This window comes from Notolabrus celidotus, chromosome 12, assembly GCF_009762535.1.
Source record: "Notolabrus celidotus isolate fNotCel1 chromosome 12, fNotCel1.pri, whole genome shotgun sequence".
Classification (NCBI taxonomy): domain Eukaryota; kingdom Metazoa; phylum Chordata; class Actinopteri; order Labriformes; family Labridae; genus Notolabrus; species Notolabrus celidotus.
The window spans coordinates 31,979,646-31,992,932 of record NC_048283.1 but is presented as its reverse complement, the minus strand read 5'-3'; the positions used below and the strand labels follow the sequence as shown (position 1 = coordinate 31,992,932).

The 13,287-nt window shown below is 43.1% G+C and overlaps 1 protein-coding gene across 2 annotated transcripts in view; it reads left to right on the top strand.

Moving 5' to 3' along the window:
* dop1a (DOP1 leucine zipper like protein A) overlaps positions 1–13,287 on the top strand; it is a 37,589-nt gene that overhangs the window by 16,076 nt on the left and 8,226 nt on the right. For both annotated transcript variants that reach the window (XM_034697511.1, XM_034697510.1), the window contains 17 exons: positions 1,948–2,473; positions 2,613–2,896; positions 2,988–3,140; positions 3,247–3,347; positions 3,551–3,816; positions 3,957–6,087; positions 6,368–6,479; positions 7,177–7,359; positions 7,483–7,608; positions 7,853–7,987; positions 8,936–8,991; positions 9,097–9,201; positions 9,427–9,493; positions 10,609–10,753; positions 11,275–11,354; positions 12,695–12,804; positions 13,046–13,195. In XM_034697511.1, coding sequence (XP_034553402.1) covers positions 1,948–2,473; positions 2,613–2,896; positions 2,988–3,140; positions 3,247–3,347; positions 3,551–3,816; positions 3,957–6,087; positions 6,368–6,479; positions 7,177–7,359; positions 7,483–7,608; positions 7,853–7,987; positions 8,936–8,991; positions 9,097–9,201; positions 9,427–9,493; positions 10,609–10,753; positions 11,275–11,354; positions 12,695–12,804; positions 13,046–13,195 — 4,730 coding nt within the window. The remainder of the gene's footprint in view (positions 1–1,947; positions 2,474–2,612; positions 2,897–2,987; positions 3,141–3,246; positions 3,348–3,550; positions 3,817–3,956; positions 6,088–6,367; positions 6,480–7,176; positions 7,360–7,482; positions 7,609–7,852; positions 7,988–8,935; positions 8,992–9,096; positions 9,202–9,426; positions 9,494–10,608; positions 10,754–11,274; positions 11,355–12,694; positions 12,805–13,045; positions 13,196–13,287) is intronic.

The following is a 13,287-nucleotide window of genomic DNA, read 5'->3' as shown; positions in this document are numbered from 1 at the left end:
AGTTCAGTCAGTCTCATGCCCCGAGATGGTTCCAGGCTCGATAGATCGAGGTAGGCCCATGAGGAGTAGAGGAGAGAACGAGTAGAAACACAGAAGATGGTTAACCAACAGCTGAGCCCAGCTTGCCTTTTCTCTCTGAGGAAGAAGAGGAGTAGACTGGCCTGTTATGCCTCCTGGGTGAGTCATCTCCATCGGTTTGGAAAACATTCCACATACCTCCCCTTAATGCCATAGCATCCTCATAACCCCACCCCCACCCTGAGGGACAAACAGGGAACGTGCTGGCTAACGTGCCATCTGAGGCCAGGCTCCAGAATGTGTTTGCTGCCTCTATCTAAATCCTGGGAAGCCCTCAGGCTCCCAAAGCCTTCCTCAGACAAAGAGTTACATGAACTTTAGTCCTCCAGTCTGCAGCAGGATGCAGCCTGGTGTACAGATCAGTGTGCAAAAATCCCTCACAGCAAACCCAGCCGTTGTGTATGCAATATAGTGTGAGCAGCCCACAGAACACGTAACTGTGAAGTGGTGAGGTTGACAGGTTTGTTAGGATACCTCAAATATGAAAACTAATCATTAAGAATGCATTTACTAAACAACTCAGAGAATACATTCAACATTTGACTTCATAAATTACTAGTCGGGGTCTAGTTGTATGGGTACAGAAGAGGATTAGGGCCACTGAAAAAAAATTAAGGTCAATTTTTTTGAAATTATAATTAATATGAGAATAAAGTCAGAATAGTGAAGGTTTTTTTCTGACATTCAGGGAGAGTGTCACTTTCACTTCATGGCATGCAGGAGGAGTACAGCAGCCTCCACTTCTGAAACCATACTCAAGCCAGCCTCCCCTGTATTCTGTTGTGTGTTTAAACAGGCATTACGGTAACAGCGCAGAAACATGGATTTGACATTTTCTGACTAAAAGCAATTTGAGAGAGAAGAACATTGTAATGGTTTCAGCTCATTTGAAACTGATATTACAACACAACAACCCGAATCAATAGACAAGTGTAAAAAAAACACTGAATTTATCTGACCCGACATTGGGAAAATCTGGTGGATTTTGAAAAAAAAAAGCCGTCTGAAATATAAAATTGGCCTGGTAATCATACATTTGGCATTACAATAAATCTCAGTTTCCACTGATATGTTTTGTTTCAGACTGAAAGGAGAAAACCTCAAAATGTGATGCTGCTAATTACAACTTCACCTGATTTGGAATTTCAAAATAAAAGCCTTTGGAAATGTAGCATATTAGTGATGATTTATGATATTTTCAAAGTGAGATTCTTTTAAAAATCCCTGTTTCTACTGACTAATTTCAGTTTAGACTATAAGTAGACCAAATTCTGACTTCAATCTCAGAATTCTGACTTTTTTCTCAGAATAATAATAATCTTTTTTTAAAAAAGGACCTTCATTTTTTTTTTCATTGGCCCTAATCCTCTCCCATATATGGGATATAGATGCAGCTCCTTTTCATTTTATCTGCAATGTTGTATTGCAAAATCAAAATTTGCAGTTAAATATTAAATGCAATGTGTTAGTGTTGGTCACGTAGTCTCTCTCTGCAGGAGCTTGCATTTGTCTATAGAGCTGTCAATCATGATGTCAAATCAATTCAAACTTAACATTTACATAAATCAGCATGATGAGAAACAACTTTAATGACTAAAACAACGTTTGAGAAAAAGTTGGCCTGTATTTTAATTCTATAGTTTGGCCTCTGTTCCATCTGTTAACATGAAGGTGTTTAGGTTTATGACCTGTACTGCAGCCAGTCTGCAGGGAGCACTTAATGTTTTTGATTATACAATTAATTGAATCTGCAAGCTGACCCTAGCTTGCTTCAGTTAACAGATCCACTGACATTTCTCTTCCTGTGGTCCCATCATTATATGCTGAACTTCATTCATCACTTATTTCATGCCCTGTTCTGTTCTGCAGGCTTTGTCCTCTACACTGGAGCTTCCTGCCAGTGGAGAAGTGTTTGAAGACAGAGAAAACCTTCAAAGCAGTCGCACCTCAGAAAGCGGCTTCACAGACTTTGTCCAGTACCAGGGAGACGGCTCTGAGGATCCAGAGGGAACCCCTCATCCTCACCCAGCAATCAAAGCAGGCCGCCGCTCTTCAGGCCCATCTCAGACCAAGCCTCTGGACAAACCAGTCATGCAGTGCTGCCTGGAGCACTTCCAGCAGTTTCTCTCCAGACTCATCAGCTTGTATATTACCCCTGGGCAGGGGCACAAAGCTGAGGCTGAGAGGGGTGATGTCATGCAGCCGGGTCCCCTGGTTTCAGGCGACTCCCAGCACAGCAGTCATGTAGAGCCGGGCTCAGGATCCAGTGTGGTCCAGAGGGATTGTGTTGCTGCCTTCACTGCTGCCTGTCAGCTCTTCTTAGAGTGCTCCAGTTTCCCTGTCTACATTGCAGAGGGCAACCTCAAGTCTTCACCTGCACAGGAAGAGCAGTTTGGTAAGTACCAGAATAATGTTCACTTTCTCCTTATAGTATGCTAATTATTGCTGTGTTTAATATGTAGCTCCCATCTTATTCTCTAAACATAATGCTTGATATGTTAATTCACATACTTAATATCCCCTCCGCTGTGCAGACAGCGAGCAGGTCCGTCTGCCAGGGTGGCTGCAGACCCTGATGGATGCCTGCTGCCTGGCCAGGGACTTTACCCTTCGGGGTGTTGCTATCTCCTTGCTCATGGACCTTGTGGGACTCACCCAGTCAGTTGCCATGGTCACTGCTGAGAGCGTGGCATCTGGTGGCAGCTCTGAGTCCACCCAGCCCATGAGCCCCAGCCAGGGTCGTGTAGCCGTTGTCATCAGGCCACCCCTCACTCAGGGCATCCTGAAGCACATTGCTGAAAAGACTGATTTCTTCAAGGTACAGTCCTGGTGTTAGGATAGAGCTGATCTGTTAGCAGGCTTACAATTGAACAATGTTAACCATGTGTACTCTTCAATCCTTTCCCCAGAATGTGGCTCTGATCTTATGGGACCAGCTGAGTGAGGGAACACCTCAGCACCATCAACGCAGTGTGGAGCTCTTCTACCAGCTCCACAACCTGGTGCCCTCCTCCAGCATCTGTGAGGATGTCATCAGCCAACAGCTCATGCACAGAGACAAGGTTAGCACTGTTGATACTTTAAATCCACAAATAACAGCACATACTTACCTCAGTCTGCAGACAAACACTACGTGTTGATAAAAACTTTTGTGATTTTCCCTTTCAGAGAATACGGCTGGAGGCCCACGTGAAGTTCTCTGTGCTGTGGCATTTGACACGTGATCTTAACATGACCAAATCTTCTCCTTTTAATCGCACATTTGACAGGTATGCAAGCCACAGAGTAATGGTGCTTTATTTATTTGAAGGGACATCCATCAATACATTTCATCTTCTACAAAGTGCCTTTCTTTTTGAATCACTGCTGCCATGTTGTTCCTCATCTTCTCATTTCAACCTCAATGTAGCATGTACAATGACAATAAAGATATATTCTATATAGTATTCATGTGTTTTCTCTTTTTCTCCAGGTCTCTGTTCATCATGCTTGACAGTCTGAGTTATTGGGATCCATGTACGAGCGCTGTTGGTCGGGGTTGGCTGAATCAGGTCCTTCAGAGACATGATATTGCTCGGGTATTGGAACCACTGCTCCTAATCTTGCTCCATCCCAAGACCCACCGAGTATCCATTCAGAGGGTACAGTCCCAACGCCACTGGGCCCAGGTCCCACCTGAACAACGGGATCAGGATCCAACAGAACCCATTTACACTCGAGACTCTGGCTTCTCTGACAGTAAGGGTTGGCCACTTTTTCTTCTTTTAAAGTTTTCCTCGTAGATACATAGATGTGTGTTTTCTTGGTTTCCTTGCCTCTTTGTTACAGATTGAAAACGGCTTGCTTATGTGCCTTCTGTTGTCTCCTTCTTTCATCAGATTATAGTCAGATCCACGGGGAGAGGGTGTCACAAGATGAGCTCCGAGGCCTGGCGATTGGTGACATGGAGCCCTTCTGTCTCACTGTCAACCCCTTGAGTGATAGTCTGTCCTTACTGAGCCTGAGCAGTGAGAACCTGCATCTAGCTTGTGAATATCAGCCTGCTGACCAGCAGGGGGAGCCCCAGAGCTCAGATTCTAGTGGTTCTCAATCATCCACAGTGGAAAATGGCAGCTTTGAAGAACAAGAAGGTGTCGGCAGTACAGTCAATGGCTCAGACCAGCAGCCTGGATTCTTAGATGACATGCCTGAGGACTCTGTTGAGGAGACTGTGTCCTCTGTTGTAAAAGAACTGATAGACAGAGTTTTGTGTTTAGTGGATGAGGGCTCTCTTGATGTTTCACCTCCACCTGAAAACTGGCCCCAGACAGACACAGACAGCACCTCCTCAGATACCTCAACAGGTCTCCGTCTTGACTCTGGCCCATTCCCTGCCTCTAATCACCAAACACTCCCTGAGATGCTGGCTGGAGGAACACTGGAGTTTCTCTCTGTTACACCAGCTGATGTGTCTTCAGAGGAGCAGCAGCACAGAGAGGGCATTACTCGTCATAGCTCATCACCTTCTATTGTCACATTGCCAGACTGTTCCAACCCAGTCACCCTAGACAGCCTTCGTGTGGATGACCCTCAGGGCCGTAAACGTAGCCACAGCAGCACCCAGCTCAGCCTCAAAGGGAAGATCATGGAGAGGCTGGCAGACAAATCTCCTGGTGCAAAGCCCAAAATCAAGAAGACTAAGAGGAAAGAGGAGGAGAGGCTGAGGAAGTTGGCAAATCAAGCTGAAAAACTGCGACCGCCCAGTATTTTCTTTGGAGACAGCCTGGATCTGGAGAACTGGTACAGCTGCGGGGAGGGAGAGGTGTCAGAGATTGAAAGTGACACTGGTTCACCCAGTGGGAGCTCTGGTGTCACCGTTGGGGGTGCTAGTGTCACAAGACGCAGATCATCCCCCGGCCCACCGCGTTTCAACATCCACCCCCTCTACCAGCATGTCCTGCTCTACCTCCAGCTGTACGACTCCTCCCGGGCACTCCACGCCCTGTCAGCCATTGCAGCAATGTTAAGATCTGCTCCCTCAGGGTTTGTAAGTGCCATCTCCACCACCAGCATCAACAACACCTACACTCCACAGCTCTCTTTGCTCCAGAACCTCCTGGCCCGTCACAGGGTCTCCGTCATGGGCAAAGACTTCTACTGCCCGATACCCCAGGATTCACACTCCCATTCATTCCGCAGTGCCATGTACCTGGAAATCATTATTTCACTCTGTCTCTACTTTCTCAGAAGTTATTACTCGGCACATGTGTCAGCATCCCCTCAGGACTTGGCAGGGAACCGGGCCATGCAATTGACCAGTGTGGAGGTCTTGACTCTGCTTTTCAGTGAACTAGCCAAAGTCACCGGGGGCTCTGCTAAAGGCTTTGCTAGTTTTATCAGTGATGTCCTCTCTAAGTGCAAAGTCCAGAAAGTGGTTCTTCACTGCTTGCTCTCTTCAATATTCAGTGCGCAGAAGTGGCATGAGCAGCGTGTGTCAGGTGTGAACGTGGCCACAGTGGAGGAGGGTCTCTCAGAGGACAGTGTGATCAACCTGTCAGAGGACCAGATAGACAGCTGCAGTGCTGTCCAGTCTCAGCTGCTCAGACTGCTCCAGAGCCTCGTCGTGCTCGAGCACAGAGTCCTGGTGCCAGCTGATGAAGGAGGAGAAGGAGTACCTGTGGCAGGAGGTTCAGTAGGTGGAGGGACGGGGAGCGGTGCCGGGGCTGGGTTTGAGATCATCGGTGGGGAAGTGGAGCACGTAAACCCACAGCAGCCGATGACATCACTGCAATATCTTCATGGCCAGCCTATCACTGCGCAGGGTATGTTCCTGTGTGCGATAATCAGGGCGCTGCATCAGCACCATACTTGTAAGATGCATCCACAGTGGATCGGACTCATCACAGCCACCCTGCCGTACATGGGTAGGGTGCTGAGGAGAGTGGTGGCTTCAGTCACCCTGCAGCTGTGCAGGAACCTGGACAATCTTCTTCAGCAGTACCGCTATGAAACTGGGATTACTGACACCAGGTACTAACTGAAGCATCGATCATACTGATGAGATTCACTATAGTGATAACCTTTTCTGCTTTGAGGTATAACATACACGCAATCCAGTGTAACAAATCAGGTTAACAATATTACGCCACTAGATGGCGCTCTAGACCACAAGATGAATTGGCTCTAATTGTTTACTTTTGGGTCATTCTGCTGTGACAAATCTGATGAAGATACTTGAAGTTACAATTTGAATATAATGTGCAATCTAAATGTAGATGTTGATTTGATTTATTCTTGCTTGATTTTTCAGACCCCAGTGGATGGCTCTGAGCATCCCTCCTGACTTGATTCTTACAGTTCTTGAGGGGGTGACAGCCATCATCCATTACTGCCTACTGGATCCCACTTCCCAGTACCACCAGGTGAGGGCACTAAGCACCCACTAACTGTTCCAAATTGGTCTTTCATTTCTCCCTCAGTATTTACAACTTGTGTACCGAGTTGTTTATCTAAAGCAGTTCCTGAACGCAGGCCCCTCCTCTGTATTCTATATATCAGGGGTTCCCAAAGTGTGGGTCGGGATCCTCTGGGGGGTCGCAAGACATTAATAGGGGGTCGAGAGATGTCTTCCGGAGTGTTTTTTTTTTTAAATTAACTTAAAAATAGTACATTTTACTCAGTTAGTAAAAAAATATGGATAAAAATAGTAGCTAAACTTGAAATCAAACCTTGAAAATAGAAAATGTAATGAGTTTTCTGCCTTTCTTTTTGCCAGATGACTCCTGAGTTTAGGATTAGTGAACAGTTAATTATCAAAAGCATCAGTAGCATCAGGTTAATTCATAACAGCATAGGAAACACAGACACATGCTCATATAGGTAGGCTAACTTTCTGCAGACCAGCTAAATGAATCCACATTAAATCACTTTGAGGGACAGTGGGGGTCACAAGTCTTTGGCACCTATATTTGGGGGTCGCGGTTTGAAAAGTTTGGGAACCCCTGCTATATATTAACTAGTTTAAGTCATTAATTAATTAGATTTGTGCTTGAACAGTCTTGATTTTTTTTCTCATAAAAAGTATCAAAGTGCTGAGAGCTTTGTTGAATATTCCCCCAGTTACAAGTGAGTGTTGACCAGAAGCACCTAGCTGAGGCTCGTTCAGGTATCCTGTCCATCCTCCACACCATCATGTCTTCTGTGACCCTGCTGTGGAGTGTCCTCCATCAGGCGGACAACTCCGACAAGCCAGCTGCTGCCTCTGCTGCCTCCACTTCCAACATCAACCTTGGCTCCACTAAGGTACACAGAGCAACATGTAGAGTTTTTCCACCAAATACTAAATTATGTATTCACTGCAGGTTTTGGTCTTGCATTGTTAGTTTCAGCTATTCAGGTCTAACCTAACCTACATCTGTTTTGCAGAACCTACGGCAGCAAATATTGGAGCTGCTAGGTCCAATCTCCATGAACCACGGTGCTCACTTCATGGCAGCCATTGCCTATGTTTGGAATGAGAGGAAACAGGTCAAAACTCCAGTCAGAAATAAGGTTGGTGATTTTATAAATATTGAATCAAATTGTAAACCATCTACACCAGACATTATTATCAGTGCAGTGAGCAGCAAAGTAAAATTATATATTTAGTTGCGCTTGCATGTAATGTCCTATATACACACACATATTCATGTTATTGACTCTCTAACAAGCATTGTTCTGAAGAGATGCCCAGACTCCACTTTGTCTATGCTTAAGTGCACCATTTAGATCATGAAGTTTATACTGTGTCCCTCAGGTGATTCCTTTAGCGAGTGAAGAACAGCTGCTGCTGGTGGAGCTGGTCCGGTCAGTGAGTGCCATGCGCACTGAGACGGTCATGCAGACTGTTAAAGAGGTCCTGAAGCAGCCACCTGCCATAGCAAAGGACAAGGTTTGTGTTGAAGCGATCCTTATTCAACTCAGTCGATGAAATAGTTTTATCTCTATTTACCTTTCCCTTTGTACACCATATCAAGTACAATGTATAATCCTGCTGCAATGTTAAAATGAAAAAGCTGGGAAAACTCAAAATTTCAAGGCAACTGTCTGCGCTAGATTTTTGAGTTTTGAGGCTAACTAGAAATCTTACATTTGAGCCAACTGATTAGTTTTTGTTAACTTATCATTCATATGTAGTGTAACTTAAAGTTTTGATTTCTACATACCAAGAAGTGAAAGTTGTGCCAACTTATTATTGTTAGTTCAGAAAATGTTCCTTTGTTACTGCACGTTACTGCACCATTTTCACACCTGCAAGGTAGCTAGCTAATGTTCAAGGAGGGTAACTATTGGTAATGACCATGCCTTATTAAACTAACTAAACAAATTAAAGTGACATTAACCGGTAATCAACTCACCATCAACTGACCAACTGTAAAGCTAGAGTTTCAATACAATACTCAAACCAAACACTCACCTTTAGGGCGATCAAATCCACACAGGACAGGAGAGATGGAGCCACATGTGGGGAATTGAAAGTGTGGAAGACCCCTGTAGATTTGAGTTGGAGACCCCGTTCTTTGCCTGAAGCATACTCAAATAATTTAGCCGAGCCTCAAACCCAGAATTTAACGTTTTGCCAACCTAACTTATAAAATGAGACCAACTTCACACAACACACTTCATACTGGTAGTTGAAATAACTACTTTGATGGAGTTTGAAACAAAATGGAACATTCTTTGTTTACTTAACCAAAAAGACATTTTCAGGCCAACAATTTTAAGTTTTCATTTTGACAGTGTGTTTACCTTCTTCACAAGACTTTAACTCTTATGTCATATCATTTCACAATTCCTATCATCACACTACATAATGTTATTTCTTTGCTGTTCACCACAGAAGCACCTTTCTTTGGAGGTCTGCATGCTGCAGTTCTTTTATGCCTATGTCCAGAGGTGAGTCATATACATCCTTCACTACTTTAGTAAATGATGCTAATATTGTACAGAAGCCCTGTACATGCACAGCTTTCTCACCTTGCATGGATGTGTTTGTCTCAGGATCCCTGTGTCCAGTTTAGTTGATAGCTGGCCGTCTCTGCTGGCACTGCTGAAGGACTCGGTACCGTTAGGCCTTCCTGCCCCAGGACAATTTCTTATCCTAGGGTTGGTTTCTCTTCCTTCTCTACTTTCATACAGGTTTCTCTCTATCCTCACAAAATCATGTTCAGTTGATTTTAAATGTATCGGTCCTGTTCTTGTTTGGAGGTTGTTCATACTTCAGAGGTCATAGTGTTAATCTAATATAATATATATATACATATATATTACTTACACATGATGTTTAACATTTTTAACACGTCTCTCCCTCACACTCCTCTTTTTCTACAGAGTGCTTAATGAGTTCATTTTGAAGAATCCCAATCTAGAGAGCAAGAAGGACCAACGAGAGCTGCAGGTTAGCACCTTGAATCTTTTTTTTTTAATACTTTATTTTTACATTTTCACATTTTCTTTTACAACAAGAACAATAGTATTGCCAACAACTGGCATTAAACAAGTGATCACGACTTTAAACTAATTACACAAGACAAAAAATCACCAAAAGTAAATAGGTTATATATAAATTAATTGTGTATCACATACACTACCAGTCAACAGTTTGGACACACCTTCTCCTTCAGTGGTTTTTATTTATTTTAATTATTTTCAACATTGTAGATTAATACTGAAGACATCAAAACTATGAAATAATCTGGTTTTGCCATAATCTGGATTACAACAGTAGTCAAATAGGGCTATCCATTGTGTACTAACCCTACCTCTGAACAACAGAACTGATGGTCTCAAACACATTAAGAAGGCAAGTCATTCTACAAATGAACTCTTGACAAGGCTCATGTTAATTAGAAACCATTCCAGGAGACCACTTCATGAAGCAGACTGAGAGAATACCAAGAGTGTGCAAAGCTGTCATGAAGGAAAAAGGGGGCTACTTTACAGAATCTAAAATATAAAACAGATTCTGCTTTGTTTAACACTTTTTTGTTCATTCAATAATTCCATATGTGTTCTTTCATAGTTTTGATGTCTTCAGTATTAATCTACAGTGTTTATAATAATTAAAATAAATACAAACCCTTGACCGAGAAGGTCCAAACTTTTGACTGGTAGTGTATATACACACAAACAAAATAAATAAATAAATACAATAAAAAATGAAAAAACAAAACAAAAAAAGAAACACACTTCAGCTGTAAGGTACAGCGGGCTACATACATTACTGGCATTACATTTAAAGGAGATCAAGAAAACACAGGTCAGTTGGGAAACATGGAAATGTACATTTAGCACCTTGAATCTTATTCATCCCTCAGTTGTTTCTATTAGGTTTCATAATTACATCATATTGCATCTTTTATTCCTACAACACAAACCTTTTGCTTTTAAAATTGAACTTTGATGCTGTAAATAATACATACTGTATATCTTTCAGGATTATAAATCTCAGAAAATGATCAGATTGAACCTGATGTTTTTTACTGAAGTATTAAATATTACTTGTGTGTTCAGGATGTGACCCATAAAGTGGTAGAGGCCATTGGGACAATTGCAGGCTCCTCTTTGGAGCAGACCACATGGCTGAGGAGAAACCTGGAGGTGAAGGCTTCCCCTCAGATAGTTGTAGATGGAACAAACCTGGAAGCTGATGTAGAAGGTATGCTGCCTACAAGTGCCAATGACGACCGCATAATCACTGATGTATAAAACCATTGATTCAGAATTGACTAACTGAAAACCAAACTAAACTTTTGGGAACTGCTTCTAACAGGACTGTGACAATGTTGTTTTGTTGTGGTCTCTTTCCTAGTGTATTACATGTCAGTTCAGGGCTCAATCCATTTCAGATGATTGTGATGTAGTAGATCTGTAGACAACAGGATAAGCGGTAAAGATGATGGATGGATGGATGTATAGTTAGGTAGGCAGTTTGGATACCAACCTTTTTGTATATGTTCCAGGGTTCTCTGCATAATACAGTCAGGTATGAATGCTGCTAAATGAAGTGTTGTATGAGCAAATAATGAAAATATGTGTCACTTAAACTAGATGACAGAGGTCAGAGCAACAAGCATGTGAAACGTTAACATTTGTACATAGTATGCATGTTTCAGCATGGCAACATTAATATTTGGGCAACGTAGCTGCTACTAATGTTTGCCATGTGTGTTTTTGTAGATTTAATGCTCACAGTGATGGAGGCCTCCAGCTTCACTCCATCAGTGTACAGCGTTCATGCCCTCACGCTGCTGGCCGAGGTAAAAACACCTTCTTTCTACGCTAAGTGTTGAGTCTCAGGCCATCAGTCAGTGACCCTGCAAATGATTTCTGTTCTTCATCATGATTACGACTCAAACTGCTCTCGCTCACATTTACCAGCAATGTTTGAGCTTGTTGCTCTCAGGCACAGCCCTGCAATACACTAACACACTCCCACTGAGCTGATTTAGGACTCCCTCTCCACCCCTACTTCAATTATTATCAGTGAACCAATAAATCAATCTGCTCTACTAAGTGTGGGGCTCTGAATGAGCTGAGCTGAGCTGGGCAATTGAAGTCTAACCACCTATTACCAAACCATGCAGGTGATTTTAGCTCAATGCTAAGCAAATGATACTAACTGATTAAAGATGCACTGATGTATTCAGGCAATATATCAGCCCAACACTGAGCGCAGATTTTCTGCTGTTGCTTGCTACAGTTATCTCAATCAATCAATCTTTATTTGTACAGAGCCAAATCACAACAAACGTTATCTCAAGACTCTTTTACAAACAGAGCAGGTCTAGACCACTCTGTCAAATTATGAACAGAGACCCAACACCAAGAAAGGAGGAGACTCAGTCTGACCCCACCTTAATCCATCATGAGCATTGCATCTCACAGTATGTAGCGAGTTACAGCGGAGAGGATAAACTTCCTTTAACAGGCAGAAACCTCGATCAGAACCAGACTCATGTTAGACAGACATCTGCCTTGACCAAGTTGGGTCTGGAAAGAGGGATAGAGGAGAATGAGAGAGAGAGGGAGCGTGATAGTGATGAGCTGGAGTCTGGAACGTCCACAGCAGCTCAGAGGAACCGAGACAAGGGAGCTTAGGGACTCCAGAAAGGTCTATGGTTAGTAACTTTAATGGGACAGGGAGAGTTAAAGTAAGTGATGAGAGGGTTGTGGGAGGGGGTGAGATAGGATCCCAGTGTGTCCTTGTGCCAGTTCCCCCGGCAGTCTAAACCTATAGCAGCATAACTGAGAGCTGGTCCAAGCCTGATCCAGCTCTAACTATAAGCTTTATCAAAAAGGAAAGTTTGAAGCTTACTCTTAAAAGTAGAGAGGGTGTCTGCCTCCCGGACCCTGACTGGTAGATGATTCCAAAGGAGAGGGGTCTGATAACTGAAGGTTCTACCTCCCATACTACTTTTAGAGACTTTAGGTCCGACTGTGCTCCTATTGTGTTATTTTCCAGCCAAGAAATCAATGCAGAACACTAAATAGAGATGAATACCTACTTTCTATTGTTAGAAGACAGTCACTCAGTGTTGGCATATTCCCTGAAAGCATGTGGTGTGAGACTGATCTGAATGCTAAATGTGTTTGTCAGGTGCTGGCTCATCTTTTGGACATGGTCTTCTACAGTGATGAGAAGGAGAGGGTGATCCCACTGCTGGTTAATATCATGCACTACGTAGTGCCCTACCTCCGTAACCACAGGTAGAGATAAGCTTTCTTACTTCTCATTATTTTTGAAATCTTTATTGTCTCTATGATTTTCTTTGTAATGGAACATGCTTAATTTACATCTTTTAACAAAATAATGGCTGATGGTGAAACATGTGACAGGTTAAGTGGATAAACAATAGTGATCTTTTCATGTTGATGAGTGTAAATGAAGGGTTGTGAACTGCCACGAGTGTTGTAGCATGTTTTATGTATTTCCTGTTTTTCCTGGCAGTGCTCACAACGCCCCCAGCTACAGAGCCTGCATCCAACTGCTGAGCAGCCTGAGCGGGTACCAGTACACCCGCCGTGCATGGAAGAAGGAAGCCTTCGATCTCTTCATGGACCACACCTTCTTCCAGATGGACTCCTCCTGTGTCAGCCAGTGAGTAGGAGGAGTAGTGTGTTGGTGACCACCTTTATAGACAGCATTAATGTAACAATAAAATAATAATAATACATTTTATTTATAAAGCG